Genomic DNA, 27734 nt, shown 5'->3' with positions numbered 1-27734 from the left:
ATGTATCAGATTCTTTTTGTTTGGAAATTATTTCATTACAACACTAAACACTGCTCATGTATGCTGGGTCTCTTTCTGAAAGAGTACAAATAATGCTTGGTTCTTTGCTTTCAAAATATACCAAACATTAGGCACAAGGATGTACCCATATTTGACAAGGGGTAGAATTAAAAGGGCTTGGGTTAAAGAGAATGACATAACTTCCCAAGAGGGATGCATCCCTAGGTGTCATGGGAACAAATGTGGCCAAGTTGCTTTTTAACTGGAAAGGATTTCAAATGAACAAGGTAATTCACCAGCCTTCAGCATAGTAAGTCATCAGCAAACGCGAGTAATAAACACTAGAAAAATAATCAAATTATTGTCTAAATTCATTATAAAACTATATGAGAGAGATAAACAGAGACAAGAAGACAAGGAAAAAATAAATAGTTCTAAGAAAACCATGTTTAAATGAAGGACCCCCCCCAAAAAAAACGCTTCTTTAAAATAAAATCTAAGAAATTTAACATTACTGAGCTTTTGCTTTACAAAGTTCTGTGCACTCATTTGCCTTCTATGTACCAAAAAAGGGCTGATTTCTTCTGAAGCATTTTTCCATTATTAAAGTAACATGTGTTCAGTAGCCACTGTTCGTAAACCACCTAGAAACATCTTAGCTATATAAATACATGATTCTACAATGGAAGATTTTGTGACAAAGACTTCAACCAAATCAACTAACTTAAAAAGAAATAGGGCAGAATGTCCTAGGATCAGAAAAGTGGCTGGAACCAATTTCCTGGTTAGGAGCCGAAAGTTGAGAGAAATTCTGGGATTTTCAAGGGCAAAAAAAGGATTAGGTAACAAAAGGAAGAATATCTAGAAACAAGCAAATAAGCTTAAAAGGAATATTTAAAAGACAAAACGGGAAAACAGACATGGTCTAGCAATTCTGTCCCTCTCTAATAACATTTAAATAAGCCATAATATCAATATCAATATAAATCTTGAAACCACATCAGATTCAGGTAGTAGTACTCTGATACCCCAGCTGCAGATTAAAGTATGTTGTCTTCCCTAAACCTTGGAGGAAACCTCATAAAGGCATCCTCCCTTGCTTCTTCTTCTCCTGCCAAATAAAATAATAAGAAAGAAGCTAAATAATACAGAAAAGCTTCAATAATACAACAAGATATGAATACAGTTGCTAGCCATTTCCAACATAACAAAGATATAAAGTTTCCCAAGAAACAGGATCATCAATAAAAGAGAAGGCCCTAAGAGGCAAGAATTTTCTCCAATAAATCAACCTAAATCTTAACTACAAATGGTTCTCAGAATCATTTTTAACTACTGAACCTTCGTCAACCCATGATCAAAGACTCACTGAATCCAACAGCTTTACTTAGGACCCAATACAAGAATTTTTAATATCCTATGCTAAATTTCATTAAAAGGTGGACTTTAGAAGTCTCAGACAATACACTTTAATATGGTTTATATTCCCAAATACCTCGATGGCAGGTCCTTTCCCTGTTTAAAAGCACAAAAGGCATACAAATCAAGTTCTAGCCTAGTTTATCCAGCATATAACCTTCCTACCAAGTATATTAAGACAAGGAATGGGGGAAGCAGCTGAGCTGAAATTACAGGCTGTCATGACACCTCAATATCAAAACTGAATACCTGGTTCTCCAGGAGAGCAAGATTTTTTATTCACAATCCTGTTACTAAGCAACTGTAAGATTACATGAGCCTTCTAGAAGCCAGCACAGTTAAGGGAAAAAAAATTCTAAGGAAAGAAAAATGGAAAATTCCCTGCTTTGGGACTTTTTATTCCAGGATACAGTCAACGTAAAAACCAAAATCAACAAAACCAAAAACAATCTAAACTCAAAACAAACAATTCCTGAAAGGTCTAGAAAACTATATGCTACTATATATCTTTTACTTTAGTTCAGTTTCATTTCATTTCAAAATTCATATTCGACTGGTGATAATGACTTCCTTACTGTGTTTCTTTTGTGGTCCTCTTCTTTCCTTCACCATCCCTAGGGAATAATTTTTTTTCAAATTTCCTTACTGATTAAAGAACATTTTAGACCTCTTAAATCCATTTCTTTGTTTACAGAAGCTATAAAAAACTAGTTTACAATTGTTTCATGTTGCCTCAGCTTTGAACAAAGAACACTCTAGGACATCAAACTATTCCTTTGAAGAGAACAGTCTCTCAAGCAGAGCCAGAACCTTTCCCAGCCACTCCCTGAAGTTTAGACAACCAGAGCATTGCAATGTCAAGTCTTTTTCAAAGTTAGACTATACAATGTAACCTGCTCTAAGCCAATGCTTCTCAAATTGTGGGCTGGGCTTCAGGTGGAAGGGGGGCTCCATAGGTGTTCCAATGGAACCTTATAGACTAGACTTACAAAGGACAAAGGAACAAGTTATAAGGCTGGAAGAGATGGACTCATCTACTTTTCCTTCCATCTTTCTTTCACACTTTCAAAATATGCTCTAAATGCCAAGAAAACTCATTAAGTGCCGGGCACAGTGGCTCAAGCCTGTAATCCCTGCACTTTGGGAGGCCAAGGCGGATGGATCATGAGGTCAAGAGATCGAGACCATCCTGGTCAACATGGTGAAACCCCGTCTCTACTAAAAATACAACAAATTAGCTGAGCATGGTGGTGCATGCCTGTAATCCCAGCTACTCAGGAGGCTGAGGCAGGAGAATTGCCTGAACCCAGGAGGCGGAGGTTGTGGTGAGCCGAGATCACGCCATTGCACTCCAGCCTGGGTAACAAGAGCAAAACTCCATCTCAAAAAAAAAAAGAAAAGAAAAAGAAAACTCAATGAGCTACATTCTCTAAATATCTATTCTATAGAAGGCTGCTTCTCACTATTGGCTTTTTCTATCCATCCCCTCTCTTTCTTACTTCCTGAAGGATAGTATCATAGAAGATAAATAAACAAGATGGAAAGATAAAGTTTTAAAATTATCTTTCTAAATCAAAGATAAGCAATTATGGTGTATCTCAGTTCCCAAGTTGCCTCTAGATACCAATAAATCTCTAATTTAAGAAGTCAGAGACAAGTAGAAATTAAATAATAGAAACTGAAGTCCCAAAGTGTCTCACCCAAAGTCATTCCTACATTGATTGATTGAGTGATGGACCGATTGAGTGAGTGACTGGTTGAGACCGAATCTCACTTTGTTTTCCCGGCTGGAGTGCAGTAGTATGATCTTGGCTCACTGCAACCTTTGCCTCTGGGTTTAAGCGATTCTCCTGCCTCAGCCTCCTGAGTAGCTGGGACTACAGGCACGTGCCACCACACTCCGCTAATTTTTTTGTATTTTTATTAGAGATGGGGTTATAACTTGTTGGCCTGGCTGCTCTTCAACTCCTGGCTTCAAGCAATGCGCCTCCCTCAGCCTCCCAAAGTGTTGGGATTACAGGCAGAAGCCACCACGCCTGGCCCATTCCTGCCTTTAGATCCCAAAGACACAGAAGGTTTTCTGTCTCAGACGATTCCCTGAGGTTCATTTTGGAGGAGGAGGAAGCCGTCTGAGTCTCCTGTTCTTAATTAGCTTGTTTCTTAAAATTGATTCTCATTTTGTTGGGGTTTTTTTTGGTAAACATAAACAGTACAAAGTATAGTCTTCATAATCACTACACACCACAAAGTTCTGCTACTTGAAATAAAGCAATGAAGAAAATTATGTTTTCTAACATATAATCATTCTCTCCAATGGCAACAATAAGGAAAACTTAGCTTTTATATATTTGATGATCAAATTCATTCAAAAGTTACATTGGTTAGCTTCAGCATCTACTCTGTCTATATGTCCCTGTGGATGACAATTTAGACAATATGAACATTTTGAGATAAGAATTTCTTTTAAATGTCCAGCATCCTTCCATTGTTAAAATTCCTATATTTGCTTACTATAAAATTCAAGGCTTTCTTCCATAGGTTTGCCAAATAGCCAAAGAACCTATTATGGTCACCTACCTATATAAGATTAGTAACAGAAGCACTATCGTTTGTAAAAGACTAGGGCCAGGCTTGAGGGGCTCACACCTGTGATCCCAGCACTTTGGGAAGTGGAGGTGGGAGGATCACAAGGTCAAGAGATGGAGATCATCCTGGCCAACATGGTGAAACCCAATCTATACTAAAAATATAAAAATTAGCCAGGCACGGTGGTGTGCACCTGTAGTCCCAGCTACTCAGGAGGCTGAGGCAGAAGAACTGCTTGAACCTGGGAGGCAGAGGTTGCAGTGACCCAAGATCATGCCACTGCACTCCAGCCTGGCAACAGAGCAAGACTCAGTCTCAAAAAAAAAAAGATTAGAAATAATAGGAAATTGATAAATTATGGCTCATCCACACAATGTAATATTATTCAGCTAGAAAAAAATAATAGAAAGCTCTTTATATGTTTTACAGAATGAGCTCTGAATGGTTTGGATGTTTGTCTCCTCCAAATCTTATGTTGACATATGATTCCCAATGTTGGAGATGAGACCTGGTAGGAGGCGACTGAATCATGGCGGTAGATCCCTTATGAATGATTTAGTATCACCCCCTTGGTGATAAGTGAGTTCTTGCTCAGTTAGTTCACGAGAGTTCTCGTTGCTTAAAAGTATCTTGGACCTCCCCCTCTCTCTTGCTCCTGGCTTCTACCATGTGATGCGCCTGCTCCCCTTTGCCTTCCACAATGACTGTAAGCTTCCTGAAGCCCTTGCCAGAAGCAGATACTGGCACCATTCTTCCTGTACAGCCTGTAGAACCATGAGCCAAAATGAATCCATTTTCTTTATAAATTAACTAGCCTTAGGTATTTCTTTTTTTTTTTTTTTTTTGAGACGGAGTTTTGATTTTGTTACCCAGGCTGGAGTGCAATGATGTGATCTCGGCTCACTGCAACCTCCGCCTCCTGGATTCAGGCAATTCTCCTGCCTCAGCCTCCTGAGTAGCTGGGATTACAGGCACGCATCACTGTGCCCAGCTAATTTTTTGTATTTTTAGTAGAGACGGGGTTTCACCATGTTGACCAGGATGGTCTCGATCTGTTGACCTTGTGATCCACCCGCCTCGGCCTCCCAAAGTGCAGGGATTACAGGCTTGAGCCACCGCGCCCAGCCTAGCCTTAGGTATTTCTTTATAGCAATGCAAGAATAGCATAATACAAGCTCCAAGATACATTTTTTCACTGAAAATGCAAATAAAGAATATTATGTAACAGGTTACTATTTCTGTTTGTTAAGTGAGGAAAATATATATTTAAATACACATATATACAAATTTTCTATCATATGTTGCATAGAATATTCTAAGACCTACTAGCAGTTTGTCCTCCATGAGGGAAAAACACACACAGACACACACACACACACACACACACACACAGATAGAGAGATAAGACAGAGGCTTTGCCTCAAATATCCAACATGAATGTATTATTTATTTTTTAAAAAACACATTTTTTTTTCTTTATTGAGACTGAGTCTCGCTCTGTTGCCCACACTGGATTGCAGTGGCACAATCTTAGCTCGTTGCAACCTCTATCTCTCAGGATCAAGCTATTCTCCTGTTTCAACCTCCCAAGTAGCTGAGACTACAGGCATGTGTCACCACACCTGACTAACTTTTGTATTTTTAGTAGAGATAGGGTTTCACCATGTTGGTCAGGATAGTCTCGAACTCCTGACCTCAGGTGTCCCCCTCGCCTCAGCCTTCCAAAGTGTTGGGATTACAGGTGTGAGCCACCGCGCCCGGCCCAAAAATCACATTTTTAAATTTAAAAATAACTAAGGCTACCATTAACAACAATGGTGGAGCACACACAAAGGCTCAGGAGGACTAAACAGTTATGATGTGTAAAGAAGAGGGTTCATGCAGAGAAACATAACTTGAACAGAAGACTGAATCTACTTTGGCAAGGGCTTTTCCTTTTGCAACCACAGACTGCAAAAGGGAAAGAAAAATCAAGCAAGGCATGCTGGCACACATCTGTAGTCACACCTACTTAGGAGGCTGAGGCGGGAGAACTACTTGAGCCCAGGAGTTTGAGGATTCAGTGAGCTATAATAATGTCTGGGCAGCACAGCAAGAGGAAAGGAGGGAGGAAGGAGGAGAAAAAGGAAAGGAAAGAGAGGAGGAAGGGGAAGGGAGGGGAGGGGATGGCAGGGAGGGAGGGGGGGAGGGAAGGAGAGGGGAGGGAATTAATTAACACCAAGGTGCCAAAAAAACACAAAGAAAGGATCTAAGGAAACAGGAATGATTTATAAAGAAAGGTAAAAAGGCTAGGGTTGTTTAGCCCAAACAACTTCAAGCCCAGGAATCTTCCCATAAATAATTGTTGTTGTTGAGATGGAGTGTCACTCTGTCACCCAGGCTGGAGTACAGTGGCACAATCTGAACTCACTGGAACCTCCACCTCCTGGGTTCAAGTGATTCTTGTGCCTCAGCCTCCCAAGTAGCTGGTACTACAGGCACATGTCACCACATCTGGCTAATTTTTGTATTTTTAGTAGAGACGCAGTTTTACCATGTTGGCCAGGCTAGTCTCGAGCTCCTGACCTCAGGTGATCCACCTGCCTCAGCCTCCCAAAGTGCTAGGATTACAGGCATTAGCCACCATGCCAGGCATCTTTCCACAAATTGTAATTACAGCTGTACTCCATCTCCACTGAAGACAGGGGAAAAAAATTAAGTACTCAGCCCTGATGATACTATAATAAAGATGAATAAAAACCACTGGAAACTCTGGGAGGCTAAGGCAGGTAGATCATGAGGTAAGGAATTCAAGACCAGCCTGGCCAAGATAGTGAAACCCCGTTTCTACTAAAAATACAAAAAAATTAGGCAGGCGTGGTAGGGGATGTCTGTAATCCCAGCTACTCAGAAGGCTGAGGCAGAGAATTGCTTGAACCCGAGAGGCGAAGGCTGCAGTGAGCCAAGATTGCACCACTGTACTCCAGCCTGGGCAACTGAGCAAGACTGCTGTCTCAACAACAACAACAACAACAACAACAACAACAACAACAACAAAAGTAGCTCCACAAAGGAGGAGGGAAGCTTGGTGAGAGGTGAGGGAAAGGGGCAAGCCCAAATGATTTGAAGTAGGCAAACATTAGGACATGTAGCTCAAGACAATACCTTGAAGCAAAGAGTAACAACTCCTTTTCAGGGAGTAGTTTACAACAGAAGCTCGCTGGTTCAAATATGGTCCTATTTGACCATATTGGATCCCTGATATAGAGTCCTCTTATTCCTTATTATCCCATTACCTCAGTCTGCAAATGGACTAAATACGGTCATACCAAACAAATTCAAAGAACAAAACATTATTAACTTGGAATAATCAGGGAAAAGACATCCCTAAACCACAAAATATTTGAGAAATAAGTGCCATTATTTTCTAATACACTAATGTCAATGGCTGGCCAATAATGCCACTCACTACAATGTATAAACTATACCATTCTGAAAGAAACGTTGCTTATGGATACCCTGCTTTCTGAAAATAAGTCAGGAATCTGCATTGCATTTTTGAACTATAAACTATTTAGCCATTTTCTTCTTAAAAAGAACAATGACAAATTTAAGTAGAGCAAATGAGCACAAATTCCAAAACTGTAGGGTTTAAATTAGCATGATCTTTTCATAATGACATAGCAACTGCATGACATTTTAAGAGCAAGGAAAACCACTGGCAAGTAGGACCAATGTTGACCATTAATAGGTATTTACTGAATTTTTTTTCCCTAAAAGCTTAAATCATTACCTGACCAAATACTGAGGAAAAAGTACCTGGTTGATGGAATCAGGTTGAGTACCCCATTGAGAACATAGCTGAACTCTGCATGATCCTGAGCAACAAGTGCCACGAGACCTTCACAGCAGGCTGTTCGAACCACTACATCGTCACTGCAGCACTTCTCCCACAGCAAGTTCAAAGCAGGAGTCTGAAACCAAACCAGTGATTACAAGACAATTCTGATGAGCAGCAAACACACACCTTCCGTCATTCATCAATGTGTAATTTGTTCACAGTAGGCTAGCTTTCCTATATAAAGATGATGCTCTTATTACTCTGTTCCTAGAATAATATGAAGTCAATTTTCCAAGAGAGGTAATGGATGTGTTCTGATATAGCAACTCTCTCTCACCTGGTATCATGGCTGTAAAACAAGGCTGGCTGCAGGCAGAGGTATGACCTGAGTTCAAGCCACACAGCAAAGCTAAGACTTTGTTCTAGCACGTTGCTATAACCAAAGAATTTAACCAGACACTAATAGCATCAGTTTATCAGTTAGTCTAAGTTGAAGTCCAAATACTATCTATGCTACAAGCCTTCAATGGCAGTAACAGTTATTTTCAGAAAACGTTCCTGCTCTCCTACCACCAACCTCTATGGCCTACATGCACCTCACCACCACCCACAATGCCCCTGCCACAGTTTGTTGAAGTCTAATGTGCGCCCAGATAGAATAGAGAGAAAGGTCAGGCACTGTGGCTCATTCCTGTAATCCCAGCACTTTGAGAGGGTGAGGTGGGTAGATCACAAGGTCAGGAGTTCAAGACCAGCCTGGCCAACAGCCACCATGGTAAAATCCTGTCTCTAGTAAAAATGCAAAAAGTAGCTGGGTGTGGTAGCCTATAATCCCAGCTACTCGAGAGGTTGAGGCAGGAGAATTGCTTGAACCTGGGAGGCAGAGGCTGTTGTTAGCCTAGACTGTGCCACTGTACTCCAGCCTGGGCAACAGAGCAAGACTCCATCTCAAGTTTAAAAAAAAAAAGAGAGAGAGAGAGAGAGAGAAGTAGGACAGGCCACCAGCAAGCTGCTCATCACATAACTAACCCCCCACACACACAAAAAAAAGCCTAGGAAAAAGTGTTTTGCCCAAGAAAGAAACTGACTTTTTCCCTCTCACACTGTGAGTCTGTCTTTTGATAGAAAAGCATGAAAATGACATATAAGTAAATATAAGTTTTCATTTTGGAAAAATCTATCAAAGCAGAGGTTCTAGCTTTTATAATTTTCTCATGAACCCAGGATCACCAAAAAGGTTTACTGCTAACAATAAACCTATATATGACTGCATTATGAATAAAGTCCATTTAGACATACACACAATTGTATTCTTTTAAAAAAAAAAGAGAAGTAGAACAAATAATGAAGTGATTTTTCCTTTTTCCTTATACAACTTATTAGGGAAATACATAATTTTGGAAAAATTAATTCCCTGGCCCCCAAAGAATAACTATTAATAAAAGAAAGAAAATCAAGGCCAGGTGCTGTGGCTCATGCCTGTAATTCCAACACTTTGGGATTTCCAACTGAGGTTGGAAGTTTGAAACGAGCCTGGCCAACAAGGTGCAACTCCATCTCTACTAAAAATACACAAAAATTAGCTGGGCATGGTGATGCATGCCTGTAATCCCAGCTCCTCAGGAGGCTGAGACATAATAATTGCTTGAACCTGGAAGACAGAAGTTGCAGTGAGCTGAGATCGTGCCACTCACTCCAGCCTGGGCGACAGAGCCAGACTCTGTCTCAAAAAAAGAAAAGAAAAGAAAAGAAAAGCAACATCATTTCATACCCACTTCCCCTCTGTAGATGGCAGAGAATCTTTTCAATCTTAGCATCCCACTATTAAAATAACAATACAGTTAATAGTCACTACAGGAAGGAAATATTTATATTCCACTTCACCTTTTATTCAGAAGGACATTGTATTCAGTTGTATAAACAATATCAAAAGGTTCTAAATGTCATTACTCTCTTACTACACCAGAAAAACAAAACAAATGAATAAATAAACTGCTGCTTCAGGTAATACTGTGAATGCTTTTCATTTTTAGTAGAAGAGGAAACAGTTACAGGGATTTGACATTCAATAAATCCTGGCAGTTTAAATAAAACCACTAGATCTTTTCAAAGTACACAATGTGATTATAGACAGGATTAGGAACAGAGTTCTCAGAAAACCTAATTTATATGACTACATACAAATACCAGACGAATGCCAGTTAGTGAAGTTTGTTCTACATTTACTTCACTATGTCGGCGGAAGTGATAAAGAAATGTAACTTGGAGCAGCTAATCAAAAAGAATGTGAGAAAAAGAAAATCAATTTATTTCTGCTGTGAAAAAAAAAAAGAATCTTATTTCCATCACCTATGTTCCCTATAGAGGACACCTGCGAAGACCTCTAAGAAAAGTTTCCCAACTAGCAAGTCAAAATACACAACATTGATCAACCAAGTCCCAAGTGGTATATCTCAGTAAGCTGGCATTGCTTCAACTCTGAGCACTCACCTGCTATTTGTGTTAGGATGGAATTTTTCAGCTTTGACTGTCAATGTATGACCTTGCCAACTAAGAACTCACAACTGGGGCTGAGCTGAAGCATGAGAAATCTACATCCAAACAGGGCCATTCTTTTCATTAACCAAAATGATTCCCTCAAAGGTAACTATCAATCTTCTCTAAAGCATGCCTTCTCTCATTCCACCCATATTATTTTTCATTAATAGTCATAAGAATACTCCTCCAGCCCTCCATGTCTCACTCCTAGAGTGTGTTTTCATAAATTTAAAACTTTTTAAATGCTATACAATAAAAACAAGGCAAACAAACAAAAAGGGCAATGAAGTTCTCACAATTCAAAAACATTTCTACTATGATCTGAACTATCAGGGAAACAAGACAGGTGCATATCTGATCCAGCTAGTAGGTATCTTATCTGAAGAGAATTAAACCATAAAGTTAAACACAGACCTGATCTGTAGATTGGTGAATCTTTTCTGAAAAACCATTTTCCTTTAGGACTGCAGCAAGAAGATGACCCACAGCCTAAAAAACAAATAAAATTAATGAATACAGTCCCTTAGAAGTTCTTTCCAAATATCAATACTAGTTGATATGAGTATGCCAGGCAGTCAATTGGGAATAAATAAAATTTTCATTTATTAAGTATGTGCTATGTAGAAGGTATTGAATTAAGCACTCCACATATATAATTTCTAATCTTTGGAACAGCCCTCAAGGTAGGCATAGCTATCCCAGGTTACCAGTAAGCAACTATAGTTCCTAGAAGTTAAGAAAACTGCCAGATTATTGGTTTGAATTGCTGTCAGTATCAGAAGATAACTCCATTAAACCATGAATGAGAAACCCCATAGTTTTTAAAATCATCTTTGCATTGAAATGAAATCTATCACGCTTCACCACACCATTAACGAAGATGAAGAAACTCATCTTTATGACTATAGCCCGCACAGATGTGAATCAAAAGGGATGGCTTCCCTCCACCACCACCCTTCTCCTTCCTCTAGGTCATATAATTTTGATTTCTTTATCATTTTTTCATAGGTTTCAGCCCTTAAATTCAATTTAAATGTAAGCTTTCATAATTTTCCCATATCCTGATTTAGTCAAAAAAAAAAAAGAAAATTAAATTCAATGTTTTTACAGGAGTGCTGGTTACATAAAGACATGAATATCATTACCTCCTACTACTTCAACTTTAGTCCCCTAGTTCCTCAGCACTACCCAGTACTACTGTCTTAGAGTCAATAGGCTAGCAACAATCATAGCCATTCTGTGTATGGGTTAGGAAAACTTCACTACTGCAACAACTGTCCATCCTGCACTTGGGACCAAATTATGGTATAACTGTGAATAGCTGTCACTCTTCCAAAGTCTCCAGAAAAGCTCAAATAAAAACACAGCACCCACTCCTTCCTCATTTTACTCTTTGAATTTCACACATTGGAACTGATTTAAGACCGCAGCGCTTGTGGTTCCAGTTTTGCAATACAAGTCATTCATTTACACGAATATTAAGTTTAGTCCAACTTACTTACTGTCTCTTATCTCCTAGTAAAAGGAATAGTAACAAGAATTGAGTGCCCATGGATAAGTTGAGCTCCTGATTTACAAAATATGCTATACTTCATTGAATGTAACTGATCATGAACTGCAAGTTGCACCATTATATTGTGTACCACTAGAAAGAAGAAAGGCTGCCAATTAGTCTGTGATATACAATGCTTCTTTTAAGTTAGAATTTTGATTTTATATTCACACAAGAGCTCTTTTAGACTCCTGTAGAAAATCATGTTCAAGTTTACAAATGTGCAGGCAATACCAACTGTATCTCAACTACTGCCATCATTACTAGATGCAATCCAATTTCAAAGACGTTAAAATCTTCAAAAAAAAGGTGCATGAATAAATGAAATATGGTGCTAACACTGAGCAGTGGTTACAGAAGAACAATAAGAAATATTTGCAAAGTACAGGACACAAACACAAGAACCTAATAAAACCAATATGAAACACAATAGGGACAAAGAAAAAGCTACAGTCCATACTTAGAAAAAGAACTAAAAGAAAAAAAAGCTTAATTCCCCATTCTCCACCAGGTTCAATTTCTCTAATACACTTTTCATTTCATCTTCTAACAAATCAGAGATACTAGCCTAAACTGATTTTTTAAAATACAAAACCCGAGGATAAATCAGCCTACACTGCTACTTAAATGTTCTAAAACAGAATTCAAATAGACATCCTACACTAAACAATACATATATAGTTTTCACCTAATTTCACAGTAACACAGATGGGTATTTCTCGATTATCTATGCTAACAAAGAGACCCCAGGCACAGAAAAATAAAACTATGAACAGTATCCTCCAAGCGTTCATCTTCTTCTTCACGGTCCTGTAGGATATGACTCCAACCCAGCCAGGTAGAAGGGAATCTTGCATAAGGAGTGTTCTACTCCTCATGGAAGGGTTCCCCACTACCCAGCTAAGTCAATTCCCACAGCAGGCATCTCCGAAGTTAACTGTTGAAAGTATCCAAGGCGCCGTACGTTGTTAAGTCTTCAAGATGGTACCTGCTGGTCTGTTAGCTTTACTCTCACAAGAAAAGACAGTAAGCTATTATGATACCTTGCTTAACCAGAATGCTTCTAGTTAGCTAAGGGCTAACCAGAAAACCATCTTCATTTTAACTATTTAACTATTGAAAAGCTCACTAAAGTTACCACAATCTCTTCAGTAGACACATCAAATTTTTTAATCCAGGATATTTTACTTATTAAATGTCATTATTACAAATATGTATATAATGTGTAGGATATATCTTATTAAATATTAATCCCTAATACTCTGTGGACATATAACTATTTACATCTGTTCCCAATAATTATAGGCCAAAAAAAAAAAAAAGAAACGAACATATTCCGAGGCTTACTAGTTAATCAAAGTTTTATTATCGCTAGGAAGAAAAGTATGATATATAAATAGAAGCTGAGATTGATCAATTTCAAATATTTGCTTTCTTAGTGAGATATATATTTTCAAATTATCTCATAAAAGTTGTTTCATAAAATAATATAAATCTCTACATGTAGAATAAAAATTTAATGTTAAATATATAAAGTTCAGATAACAATCCACAGAACAGGTGTATTTGTTGCCATGAGCAAAAATAAACAAACAAAATTACCTGTGATTGGATAAGAGAATTTGGAAATTCAAACCTTTTCCTGATATCATCTGACATTTTTGCTTCTCTTACATGTATGTACGCAGTTTCTGTAACCAAAACAAAAGAATATTTGTTAGTCTTCCAACTGGTCTGAATTGGAACCCCAATTAATTATTCCTCAAATAATGTGAATGTAATCCATTCCAAAGACAACAATGTAAATAAAGCACAGGGTTCTGCAAAGTAATACTTGGCATAACTTCATTGTCATTCAGCACTCAAATGTCATGATTGATAAATAAACTAAAAATGTCCAACCTCTCTTGGTTTTTCCCATGAGAGCTAATCCTGAAAAAAATTAATTCACACTAGGGAAATGCAAAAAAAAAAAATCCAAAAGTTCAACCACACATTTGAAACAGAAATTAATTCTTTCGTGGATCAAAACCTATAAGGGAGAGTCAAACTGTCATAAAATTACTTCAACTACGGCTCAGTTTGGTGCAAGCTTTCATTTAAGCACTAATCCAACTGCTAGTGACAAGTGTGAAGCCTAGGGGAACTTTTTTCAGGAAGTATAGAAAAGACCTAGAAATTCACACATTAAAACAGAGTGCTTGCTTCCTAAAGGAGGAACAGCAAGCAATTAGCACCAACTTTTAATATTTACATCTCACTTCTCATTCCTACTGGGCTCACAAAAAGAAAAGCAAGCAAAAAGGATGGGAAGGGCAGGTGATAAAAGCAGAAGCATGGAACTAATAAGAGGATTTCCTAAGGACCCTAATTTATCCCATTTCCATGAAGCACTAAACCTACAAAATTACACTACTCTGAAAAATAGGGTTCCCTAGCTCACCTACTTATTATGATCAACATTAAAATTTATATCAATAAACAACCCTAGATTAACTTATAAAAATAGCAAGCAGAAAAACCAAGCTCCCTCGATCTCAAAAAACAAAGCATATTGGAATGAACGGGCAGCCTTTTCTAACTAAAGCTTGAACAACCCAAATCTGAAAATCTAAAATCCAAAATGTCACAAAATCTGAAACTTTTCGAGCGCTGATGTGACACTCAAGTGAAATGACACTCAAGGGATATGTTGGGGCATTTAGGATTTTCAGATTAGGATATTCAACCCATTTAAAGCATATGCAAATATTCCAAAATTTAAAAAAAAAAATCAAAATCCAAAACACTTCTGGTCCCAAGCATTTCAGATAAGGAATAATCAACCTGTACTTTCCACCCTTTTATCTATCCAAAACTATAAGTCCCTGAATGGGTAATTTATCCTGGTCTTTTTCTTCAACATCTATGTCCAACTTTCCTCCCTGAATCTGACATTCCACAACACTGAAACAACTTGTTCTAAGATTGCAAACTAATTTCCTATCTAAATCTACTTATTAGCTTAAACAGGTCAAAACTGTTTAACTTCCCAATTGTGTCAATCACAACTTCCTTGTAATTTTCTGCTCCTTTGAATTCCATAATACATATAACAGAATCTCCTACAGTGCATCCCTGGGAAACATGGGTAAAAAGAAAATCTCCATGGGGGAAAAAGAAGATTCTATGGGGACATACATTCCCATCTTGAAGATCCATTCATTCATTTAACAAACGCTTATTAGTTGCCTATTGTGTGTCTGGCACAGTTCTAGGTGCTTGAGTTATATCAGTGAACAAAATAGGCAAAAATGTCTGCATTCATGGAGCTTACAGTCTAGTAGAATGCAGGAGATAATTTTTTAAACAAATATATAAAATATGTGAGAATACGGTAATGGCTATTAAAAAAACAGAAAGTAAGTAAAGTAGAACAAAGGGGATGAGAAATGGGGAACGTGCACACTTTGTATTTTAAATATGGTGGTCAGGGTCAGAATCTTCTAGAAGGTGGCATGTGAACAGGCTTAAAGGAGAAGGAAGTTAGGTTAACCAAACAGATTATCTAGGGCGAAGAGTGTCACAGGCACAGGAAAAGCCCTAAGCTAATAAATTGCGTAAGCCCTGTCTTAGGAAGAACAAAGAGATATGCGTGGAGCAGAGTGAAGGAGGAAAAGAATGGTAAATCAGGTCAGAGAATCAATGAGAAGCCGGGTGGTAAAATGCCTTGCAGGCCGCTAGAGGGAGTGACATATTTATCCTGAGTAAAATGGGAAGCTGCTGCACAAATAGGGGGTAAGATTTCAATAGAATCACTTGAGGTACGTACGAAGGGGTCAGATTCTGGATATATTTGAAAAAAAAAAAAAAAAAAAAAAGCCAATGTGGCTGCTAATGGATCAGATAAGGGTATAGGAGAATGGGCCAGGTACAGTGGCTCACACCTAAAATCCCAGCACTTTGTGAGGGGGAGGCGAGACCAGCCTTGCCAACATGGTGAAACCCTGTCTCTGCAATTTTTTTTTTTTTTTTTTTTTTTTTTTTTTGTGAGACAGTCTTGTTCTGTTGCCCAAGCTGGAGTGCAGTGACGCAATCTGGACTCACTGCAACCTCCACCTCCCAGGTTCAGGAGATTCTCCTGCCTCAGCCTCCTGAGTAGCTGGTATTATAGGCACCCACCACCATGCTCAGCTAATTTTTGTATTTTTAGTAGAGACAGGTTTCACCATGTTGGCCATGCTGATCTCAAACTCCTAACCTCAATTGATCTACCCGCCTCAGCCTCCCAAAGTGCTGGGATTACAGGCATGAGCCACCATGCTCAACCTGAGCAATTTCATTTTTAATCTCAATTCCTTTGGCCATTTTACCCATGGAACTATACTACTTCTATATTACTTCTTATAATGGCATTTTTTAGTGAAAAGAAAAGACAGAGCTGCCATCAACTGAGATGGGGAACCAAGTTTTGTGAGGAAGACAAGAAATTCCATTTTGGACAGTTAAATTTTAGATGCCTCATAAACAGCCCAAGGGGAAATGTCTCGTAGAAAGTTAAATACAGGAATCTAAACTTGGAGGGAAACAGCTTATTGGAGATACAAATAATGGTCCATATTATTAAAGAACGTGAGAGGGTCTAAAACAGTTAGTCTTTTTAACTTTGCTTAACTCAGAATTCATCAAACCTATCTGGCCATGCAGCAATGGAAAATACCTGCTAACCATCTATACTATCAGTCTGTCCTGGGATACACATTGGGAAACACTGTTTCACTGACTCCTGTTCCTCCATTCACTCTGCTTCTCCAGTGCTATCTTCTTTCCTGGAGGTACTCCCCAGCCACTCTGCCTTGTGCTGTTGTCCCTCCATACAAAGTCTGCCGCAGTTATCAGGCATCATCTAGCACAGTTCTCCAAATGTTTCTATACTTTCTCTTAGTAGGCTCTAAAACACCAGAAACCAGGGATGTCAAAAACAAAACACGTATTTTCCTCTCAAAAAAACTGTCACTTCAGTTCATTTTTCTCCAGTTCTCCTCTCGCAGTTTCCTTCACCACCACTCTCTAAATCCAGTCAGCCCCAAAATTGTCTTCCTTCTTTCCAGCACCTCAGAGGCTACTCTTCCTCTCCGTTCTACAGTCATCATCGTAGTTCCCCAAACCAGGCTTACTCCAGTAACTGCTTAGTCTTGGGGCGCTATATGCTGAGTTCATACACTGCCGTTAGATTAACTGTACTGAAATACTGTTCCCATCACATCGCTCCCCTGTGAAAAATCCATAGTGGATTTGCAATTGTCTGTCAGATTAAATGCAAATTCTGATGCCTAGCTTTGATGCCTTCCTATCAACAGTCTTACCCATACAACTTCATTTTCACTGCTGTAATTCTAATCTAGCTAAAACAGTTTCCAAAATGGTCGCACATGTTCAAAATCTGCACAGTCCTACAGGATTTTTCTTCTTCTCTCCCACATAAAATGTCTTTTATATGCCGCCACTGCTTAAATATTAAACTCCTTTCATAGCACATCTCTTAAGCCTCTTCCAACTAGCTACATCTAACAGTAATCACACTGCTTTATATTCAGTGTTACTGCCTTTGGTCTGATCCACATGTAACTATTTATAACAGGACTAGAAATCTTTTTTCTGTAAAGGGCCAGAGAGTAACTACTCAAGTCTGCCACTGTAGCACAAAAGCAATAAGCAATACATAAATATAATGACTACAGCTCTGTTCTGATAAAACATTATTTACAAAAAGAAGTGGGTGGGCCATAGTTTGCTAACTCCCAGGATATGTAACTATTTTTAAATTAGTTTACAAAATTTGACATAATTCCTACAATTAACATTCAAATTTGGCCCTGTGCTCCCAGGCAGCTAGGGCAAATAGACAAACAAAATAAATGATACCTCTTTTATACTCTAAAAGATAAGAAATGTCCTGTCTCAAAGAAAACAAATATTTTTATGCCCTTAAACTCTGAAGGAAATTTCTCACATTGGGCTTTATAAATAGAATACACAATGATATACCAGGCAGTATTCTCAAAAACAAAAGCAAAAGGAAATGTTGTATTATTATTATTTTTTTTTAGATGAAATTACGCTCTTGTTGCCCAAGCTGGAGTGCAATGCCATGGTATCGGCTCACTGCAGCCTCCACCTCTGGGTTCAAGTGATTCTCCTGCCTCAGCCTCCCAAGTAGCTGGGATTACAGGTGCCCACCACCATGCCTGGCTAATTTTTTGTATTTTTAGAGAGTTTTACCATGTTGGCCAGGGTGGTCTCGAACTCCTGACCTCAGATGACCCAGATCCCAAAGGGCAGGGAATACAGGTGTGAGCCACCGCAACCAGTCATATTACTTCTTTTTAAAGTAATCCCTGGATAGAGCCACAGGCATAATGTGACATGTTTTCCGCAAAAAAAAATCTCAGCTACTGGGATTCAAGTACACAGTTTTCAGATGATCTAACCTAACTCAACAGAAGACTGACTTTATAGGATCCAGAGAAGCAGGTAAGCTTATTAATATGTCACCAAATAGAATTGCTTAATTATCAATGATGGTAACTACACAGAGCTATGTGCTCTGATCCAGGCCCAGAATGCTGGAATTCCAACATGGTTTTAGGTACCAGGTGAGCAGGTGCTTAAGCTAATAGCTTATTATAGAAGTGAAGAAGCTGAGCCATCCAAAAAAATGTCCTTGCTTTCAGGAGACAGGCCACTGTGTTAAAAGAGTGTTGTTTTTATTCAAATTACCTAAGTAGAGATGACAAATACCAAAGATTACAAAAGACAGCCCTAATTTCAGTGTGACACCTCAGAGGATGAATATGTTTTTTAAATCTGTAGTAACTTTACCTTTCCTAACAAATGGCCATTAAGCATTCTCAAAACCACTACCCAAGCTGCAAGAGGATTTTATATCATCCTTGATTTGTTATCCCTGGGCTACAAATTGCAATTGTCTTTCATTTGCTGAAGACTTACATTTCAAGGTTAATCACAACCATTGGCCTTTCAAGGTATAAAAACATCATATCCTCATAGGGAATTTAAAAAAAGAGTACACACATGCTCACTTTAGCACTGGCAAGTGTAGCATGTGCCCTTTTTTTAAGAGACAGACACAGGGTTCACTTTGTCACCCAGTCTAGAGAGCAATCCACTTTATTTTTAAATTCAATTTCCTTTAGATATTTTATACATTAAGAAAAAACAATTTACATATTACTTCTTGTCATGCCATTCTTACTAAAAGGAAACTGATAACAATATAATCCATAAACCACATGCTACAAAAATGCGTGTTTGATTTTAAAAGATTTATCTCCAACCTGTCAGTATGCCTTTTTTGTCTGTCTAAATCTAAATCAGAAAGATAATTTTTAATGAGGTCTTTAAGTTCCCAGTGAATCAAAGCAGTTGTTTAATGTAAGCAATTATCACATTATCTGGCAAGGTATTTCAGCCCCGGAAAAACACTTCCAAGAAAATTAATCTATCATATCAATTTCACTAATAAAAGAGCAGTAGATAAAACACTCTGGATTTTCAACTTTCTTTCTCAATAGTTCCTCTAGGACACTGTACAACTACACATCACACAAAAGTACTTAATGTCAAACCTCAAATGAAGGACACAATCTGAAGATTTGAGGAAATCTAATGATTATGAAACTCTAGCAGAGATAGTAACTGATTATACAAGTTAGTCGGAAGAGGAGGGTTCCGTGGTCACAAAGAAAGACATTTAACTTTGAGTACTCTTGACTACCAAATTTCTATACAGGAAGAGCTCAAGAACAGTCATCTGGTTGAAACTCTGGGCTATACAGAATACATTTCTTTTTCTTAAGAGACAGAGTCTTGCTCTGTCACTCAGGCTAGAGTACAGTGATACAATCATAGGTCACTGCAGCCTCAAACTCCTGGGCTGAAGCGATCCTCCCATGTTCAGCCTTTCAAGTAGCTGGGACTATAGGCATACACCACCATGCCTAGATAAAGTTTTTGTTTGTTTGTTTTTATTTTTGTAGTGATGGGGACTCCCTCTGTTCCTCAGGCTGGTCTCAAACGCCTGGGCTCAAGTGATGCTCCCACCCTCAGCCATGCAAAGCACTGGGCTTACTACAGATGTGAGTCACCACATCCAGCCCAGAGTACATTCTTAAAGCTAGTTTACATGAGCAGTATCATCAGAAAACTGAAAAAGGGGCTGATGAAAAATGATTACTTTACTCACATTAATGGGCTCTATGTTTTAGAGACACAAAATCCAGGATTTTCTCTAACATTTTATTAACTATTCCAATTATCAGTTATGGAATTTACTTAGTTTCTTCCTCCCACAAATTAAGCTATGGAACCATCAGCCTAAAACCATACTTTTAAACACACATTTTGACAATTTTTATCCTTTTTATTACTTTTTGTGGATGGCTTACAGAAAAGCTGATGGGAACCATCAATAAACCAACTTTGCGCTGATTTTATAAATTTATTTAAGACTATGGCTCAAGGGTGGATTCTAAAGTCACCTAGCTGACTGACCCTCAAAAAAGAGGGGAAAAAAATCTGCCTATACTTTTCAAATGCCTACCTTGTTCTACTGTCTAAATGATCTTTCTCATTCTGCTGCTGCTTAGCTTCTCATCCACTGCTTCCCAGTCCCTATTTCTGTATATCCTCTCTAAGGTCAGGCAGCTTGATTCTGTTTCATCACCTTTTATTAAATCCTGACACCTGCTCACACTTAGCCTCAGCTCCTACTTCAAAAACTTAAAAATCCAACTGCCACCTACACTCCCAAATTAACAGGACAAGATAATTAGAATCTTCTTAACCACAGTTGACCCTTGAAGAAAGGTCCACTTATACATGGCTTTTCTTCCACCTCTGGCACCCCTGAGACAGCAAGACCAACCTCCCCTCTTCTTTCTCTTCCTTACCCTACTCAACGTGAAGGTGAAGATGAAGACCTTTATGATGATCCACTTCCACTTAGTGAATAGTAAACATATTTTCTCTTCTTTATGATTTGCTTAATAACTTTGGCTTTTTTTTTGTTGTAAGAATACAGTATATAATACATATAATATATCAAATATGTATTAATCAATTGTTTATAATACCAGTAATTTCTTGGGGAGTAAAAAGTTACATACAAGTTTCTGACTGCATGAGGGACTGGTACTCCAAGCCCCCAAATTGTTCAAGGGTCAACTGTATATGATTCATAAAAATTCATAAAAATTGAAAGTTTTCAACATTAAAGAGCAAGTACAAGAAAACAGTAATGTTTAATCATTATATTATCAGAGAGACCACTAAGACACATTAAAATTAAACCAAGAGTAGAAAATACTTTTCCCTTAGCCAGTAATTTCAAAATCAAGCTGAAGCAGATAGCAACTCAGTGGTGTGACAGAGCCACTTGGTCAATATTATCAGAGAAAGCAGCAACCATATGATGTGGAAGAGATTGCTATTTATCCTCCAATATCTGTTCTCTTCTTCTGTATTAACAAAACTGTAACCTGAATAGCTTCACTACATTTCCCAGCCTCAAATATGGTTCAGTATGAATATGTGATCAAGTTCTCTCCAGTGCTGTGACGTTTGAGCAGAAGTGACATGCCATTTCCAGGCTGGAGTCTACTTCCTCCAATCTCTCTTCCAAACCACAACGAATTCTGGGCAACAACCTAGATGCAGCCATCCACATGAAGACAATGGCCCTGGGACTCTATTGAAGAAAAAGATAGAAAAAACCTGGATCCCTAAATAATAGCTTGCTGTAGAGTTGCATACCTGGAACTCCAAATATTACAGGAAAAACTTCTACATTGTTTAAACCATTACATTTCAGGGTCTCCTTGTTGCAACATCTAGCACTTCCTTAACTAACATAATGGACCTGACATCATCCCCCTCCCTACATTTTTTTCACTGGAGAAGTGAAGAAACAACGTCAGAGAGGTTAAAGCAATTTGCCAAAAAGGAAAGCCATCATGACAGAGTTCAAGTGAGGACAAAGGTTTCTTGACTTACAACTAAGTGTTCTTCCCACTAGACCATCAGCAACATAAGGCATGACCTGCACATTCCACATCACTCCAACACGTCCCAGGAATTTTAAGATCAATAATTCAAGTACTGAGGAAATGTACATGACTATGAGTTCAAATGATCTCACTGGCTGCCATTTACTTAAAGTACAATGAATTACAATCAAATTCCTGCCTTTACAATTAGTTCCTTCTCAATTGCTACTTAAAGATTTTGAAATGGGGGTCTAAAATAAGAGCAAAAGGCAGGAAATTCCAACTCAGAACTGATTGCTGTCCAGAAAAACATGGCATTAAAATAAAATATAAAACCACAAACTCAGCCAGGTATGGTGGCTCATACCTGTAATCCCAACACTTTGGGAGGTCAAGATGGGAGGATCATTTGAGCCCAAGAATTTGAGACCAGCCTGGGCAACATAAAGAGACTCCATCTCTACAAAAAAAAAAAATTAAAATTAACTGGGCATGGTGGCTCATGCCTGTAGAAACAGCTACTTGGAGGCTGAAGTGGGAGGATCACTTGAGCCCAGTAGGTAATGGCTGCAGAGAGCCAAGTTTGTGCCACTGCACTCCAGCCTGGGTGACAGAGCAAGCCCCTTTTTCAAATAATAATAATAATAAAATAAAACTAAATAATGTCTAACTGGTTACGAATTTTCTCTCATTATTCTTGAACACTGTGTTTTAAAGTATGGTATACGGATGTGTATTTATATGCTAAATATATGAGCATATCGATGAAAAACAGTTATTTTTTAAAATATAAGGACTTATGAATCTCTAGAATTTTTGCAGCATCCAGTCTTAATCTTCAAAGTTAGCTGTTTTTATTTTTTCCAATATTTTAATTTTTAAGTATTTTTCCTTCATCAAAACAATTACATGTATTGCTCAGTACAAAACATGTTATAAAGACTTCATGTTCATCTGAAATATTTACAGTATATTTACAATAAAACTAATACCCAATTATTTTAAAGGTGTTACTGACCAATAAGTGTCTAAACTGAATAGCAAAAATCTCCATATTCACAATCTTACTTCAAATACATTCCAGTTAACTAAAATTAGTAAAATCTCACAAAATGGATGTTTTAGATATCTTGCTTGTATTTTCTCCCCTCAAAAATGACTCAAATTTTGTATACTCACTCTCTAAAATAACTTACCTAATTCTTAGCAAGTATTAATATGGTACAAAGCATACGTAGTGAAAGGATGTACTATTTGGAATTTTCTATAAAATACTCAAGTGTATAAAGAAAAATAAAAGAAGATTGATAGATAAAACAGGAATGTCTAAATGTCGATAATAGGCACACTAGAATTCATAACACTAGTCTCTATTTTTATGTTTGAAATGCTCCATAATAAAAGGTCTTTTAAAACTCATGTATGTGGCTCTTACTAGGTGAAAGGCAATATTCTAAGCATTATACATATATTAACTCATTTAACCCCCACAATAACCCTGAGATAGGCACTCATTTTACAGATTAAGAAACTGAAGCACAGAAAAATTAGATAGCTTTCCCAAGGTCACAGAGTAAGTGACAGAGCTGGAATTCCAACCTAAGTAGTCTCGTTCCAGAGTATACATGCACATAGAAAAACCGAGAACGTACAAATTCCAGATTATTATTTTTGCTCATTCCTAGTTTCTAATTGTTCTGTGAAAATATGTGTTTTGTAATTTTAATAAAGTTACCAAAAAAAGAAAATCTTGACTCACATTTTAATACATTCTGTACAAATCAAGGATGTAACTTTCTAGCACCTAAATCACTGAAAGCATAGAAATCCATAATCAAAGCACCAGTGTCATAAAGTCAGCAGCAATTTAGTAGAGAAACTGTTTTAATAATAAAAGAGTAATTACTTTGTTACTTATGTTTACCAATGCTTTATGAAAAGAGTAATACTGAAAAGGGGCCAATGTAATTTAGCCAGATAGATTAAGTTTAAACCACTTAAAAGCTTTCTTCCTTCCTTTTCAAGGAGAAACATAACCATTATAATTTCCCCAAGTAGATTCCTAGGAAATCTTCCTCCAAAATAAAAACTCTTATGTGGAAAAGAATTATATAGACTGATTACAAGTTTACTGGTAACATTTTTGATGTCGCAAAGTGACCAATCAATCTTATTTGTTATTCATAAAAACTAAATTACTAAATTCATGTAGAATGGAATAGATATGGTTTAGTTATTCAATTTGCATACTTAGTGCTAATGAAAGCTGAAGACCAAATGAACAAAAAAATTTTACAGGAAGATATTAAATTTCCCTATTTTCAACAAAGTCAATGTATATAGACCAAAATGGATGTGGAGATATCTCTTTTTTTTTTTTTTTTTTTTTTTTTTGAGATGGAGTTTAGCTCTTGTTACCCAGGCTGGAGTGCAATGGCGCAATCTCAGCACCACAACCTCCACCTCCTGGGTTCAGCAATTCTCCTGCCTCAGCCTCCTGAGTAGCTGGGATTACAGGCACGTGCCACCATGCCCAGCTAATTTTTTGTATTTTTAGTAGAAACAGGGTTTCACCATGTTGACCAGGATGGTCTTGATCTCTTGACCTCGTGATCCACCCGCCTCGGCCTCCCAAAGTGCTGGGATTACAGGCGTGAGCCACCACGCCCGGTGATATCTCTATATTTGAGTCCTTAATGGATACAAGGACAAAAACAAAGTTATGACAGTACTGTTAGAACCACAGTGAAAATGTTCATATAAATAAGATCAATAGCGCACTGTGAAGCAATGGCATATATTCTTTTGCACACTCTAAGACTGTCCACAGAAAAGATAACACCTTAATCTGACTAAACTCATACTCTTACATACCTCTATCATCATGATAACAGAGCAACTTGATACAGAGAGCAAAGCTCTAAGGGGCTTTGGGGAACCTCCTTTGGGGGTTTAAAGGGAGCAGGGAAACACAGACCTGGATGCAAATTCTGGTTCCGGCACTAAGCAAATCACTTACCATCTTGGAGTCTGTTTCCTCATTGGTTAAACAAGGTCTTGTGAATAACAATATAAAATATGCCTTAAAGCCAAGAGTCTTGCACATAGCAGGCACTATAGAAATGTGTGCTTCTTCCCTCCCTCAGTATCATGTGGGACAGTCAAGGAAGGTGAATGATGGAAAAGAATTTGAATTAAAGTGATAAGAAGGAAGTCTCTCATCAAGTGAGCAGCAATGAAATAGAAAAACTGTTTTAATGAAAAAAGATTACTTATATACAAAGATAGGATCTTGCATGAGTCACCAGATAGAGAAATAAGATACCAGCCCCAAGGTTATAATATATGTAAGATTCCCATTTAAAATATAGTTGATGTAGCACTATTCACAATAGCAAAGACATGGAATAAAATACAGTTGGCTTTAAACTCGTATCCTGAAGACTTTTCAATAGCGCCCCATTTCACTCTACAATAAAATCCCAGCTCCTTAGAAATTCTGAAAGGTCCTGGACTTACAACACTCCTTCATTCAGGGCACTGCAGCCACACTGGCCTTCAGTTTCCTCCTTGAGCCACCCCTGACACCCATACCTTCAGCTCCTTCCACATCTGGGTCTAGAACTCTCAGGGCCCTCAGCCTCAAGTGCTCTTGGCTTGTTGTTCAATTGCTCAAATAAGCTGATTCTTCTCTTCCTTCACACACTCCCTCAAAACTTCCCTATCTCCCCACCACCCCCATATCCTCAAGTAGTTCCCTACATGCCACCACAGTGGCCCACTATTATACCATTCATAGCTTTTATCACAATTGCAAATGATTGTCATTAACTCATTTCTGCTTCCCTACTCTACCCCCGCCCCACAAATACAAACACTTTAAGGCAGGGACTTTTTTTACCACTATCTTCCTGGCATATAAAAAATGACTATTCAATAAAGATTCACTGAATAAACACAAAGTATGACATAAACACCATGTTGGATTAAACAGCTCCTATGTGCTAAGCACTCCACAAAACACTTTAATTCCACTAGATCTTCACAATAACTCTGAGGTAAATATTAACTCCATTTCCTACATGATGAAATAGGAGCTCGGAGATTAAGGAACTTGCTTGAGGTTATACAATGGTATTAACAGTCAGAATTTATTGAGAATTTTACCATGTACCAGGCAGATACTGTCAAAGCTTTTTATATGTATTCTCTCACTTGAAATCCAAACAACCCCATGACATAAGTACTATTATTAACTTTATTTTCACATGAAAAACCAAGTGAGGCAAAGAGAGGTCAAAATTAACAGCCTAATTATGTTAGAAGCAAAAGCATGAATATAAACAGTCTACCTCCAAATCTCACATACTTAACCACTCTTTAAGCAAGTATAGCTGACTTACAGTTTTTGTAAAATTAAGATCATCAGGCAGCCAGTCGCTCATGCCTGTAACCCCAGCACTTTGAGAGGATGAGGTGGGAGGATCACTTGAGGCCAGGGGTTCGAGACTAGCCTGAGCAACTCAGCGATACCCTCGTATCTACAAAGAAAAATGTTTAATTAGCTGGGCATGGTGGTACATGCCTGTAGTCCTAGCTACCCAGGAGGCTGCAAGTGGGAGGTTTGAGCACTGGAGATCGAGGCTACAGTGAGCTATTATCATGCCATTGCACTTCAGCCTGGGCAATAGAACAATGCCCTATCCCTAAAAATAATAAAGTAGTTAAAAAACTAGAGCTAAATTAAGGTAATCTATTAAGGCATATCGCTCAGAGCCAGGAACATAGCAAACATTTTTTAAATGTTAGTTATTATTCCTAGTCTGAATCCAGTTTTTCAGTTATGTTTTTTCAATTATATTTTGCCGCATCTCAGGAAATCAAATAAATCTTTAAATAAATTGCCTGGGCTTGCATATACAGTGTTAAATCAACTTCCCAAAGCACTTTATCAGCATATACAAACAGCTTTGTATCTCTGTATATACTCCAGTCCTAAAAAGGTAATCAAGTCTAATGTGCAAACATTACACATTAAAGGGTTACTCCATGCCCAGAGCACAAAACATAAAAATTGTTCATCTAAACGTAACCCTCATCCTTGTGGCACCATCACCAGCAATACATCTCCCATATCGTATATGTTCTTTGGTTGTATGCCTTTATTTCATCATTGACTATTCAGTTTAAGTTCAGTGAGTATCTAACAAAGAATAATGATTGGCCACTTTCATCATGACAATTGTCCATCTGTAGTAAATGCCTGCTTCTTGTCACTGATATCAACAATTTCACATCAACATTTTCTGTTTTTTAAAATAAGTAAATAGTCACTAAAATTAGTTAAAGCAATTATATACCCAAATGATTGCCTAAATGCACACACATACAGATGGCAGTGCCACTGCAAATGAAATACTTAGCTGGCAGGTAACCCCACAATGTGACAGGTGAAAACAAAGCTCAATGAGACAGGGAAATTTGTGTGTGCCTGAGTTCACTCATAAAAACAGAGCTTGAAATAACACTGGAATGCTCAGGAAGAAATGTCCAGAAGCAGGAAGATCAAGAGGAAGCCACTGCCATGTTCTTTCTCAGTTCCTGCAGCTGCCAAAGAAAACAGGGCTTGAACTAAGTAAGACTTGGCACCACATTCCAGGAAGAAAGAATATTAGGATATGGTTTGAGAAGACAAACTGGAGAGCTAAGATCAATCTCTAATGTCCCATCCAGCTCTGAGAGGGTTATAATCACTCCTCAAGACATTCTTGTC

At 38.0% G+C, this 27734-nt stretch overlaps 1 protein-coding gene across 9 annotated transcripts in view; it reads right to left on the bottom strand.

Annotated features, from left to right (window-relative positions):
• Positions 1 to 27734, bottom strand: part of FOCAD (focadhesin) — a 302205-nt gene that overhangs the window by 258144 nt on the left and 16327 nt on the right. For 7 of the 9 annotated variants that reach the window (XR_013534562.1, XR_013534576.1, XM_078370173.1 and 4 more), the window contains exons 2-4: positions 13518 to 13606; positions 10778 to 10852; positions 7804 to 7958 (exon numbers count right to left, since the gene is read on the bottom strand). Coding sequence is in view for 6 of the 9 variants with exons in the window: in XM_078370173.1 (XP_078226299.1) it covers positions 7804 to 7958; positions 10778 to 10852; positions 13518 to 13606 (319 nt within the window). In the remaining 3 variants the exon portion in view is untranslated. Of the gene's footprint in view, positions 1 to 7803; positions 7959 to 10777; positions 10853 to 13517; positions 13607 to 26364; positions 26503 to 27734 lie in introns of all 9 variants that reach the window. The other 2 variants (XM_078370188.1, XM_078370206.1) reach the window with 2 other exon arrangements.

This window comes from Callithrix jacchus, chromosome 1, assembly GCF_049354715.1.
Source record: "Callithrix jacchus isolate 240 chromosome 1, calJac240_pri, whole genome shotgun sequence".
In the NCBI taxonomy this organism is placed as follows: Eukaryota; Metazoa; Chordata; class Mammalia; order Primates; family Cebidae; genus Callithrix; species Callithrix jacchus.
This window is presented reverse-complemented; position numbering and strand designations above follow the sequence as displayed.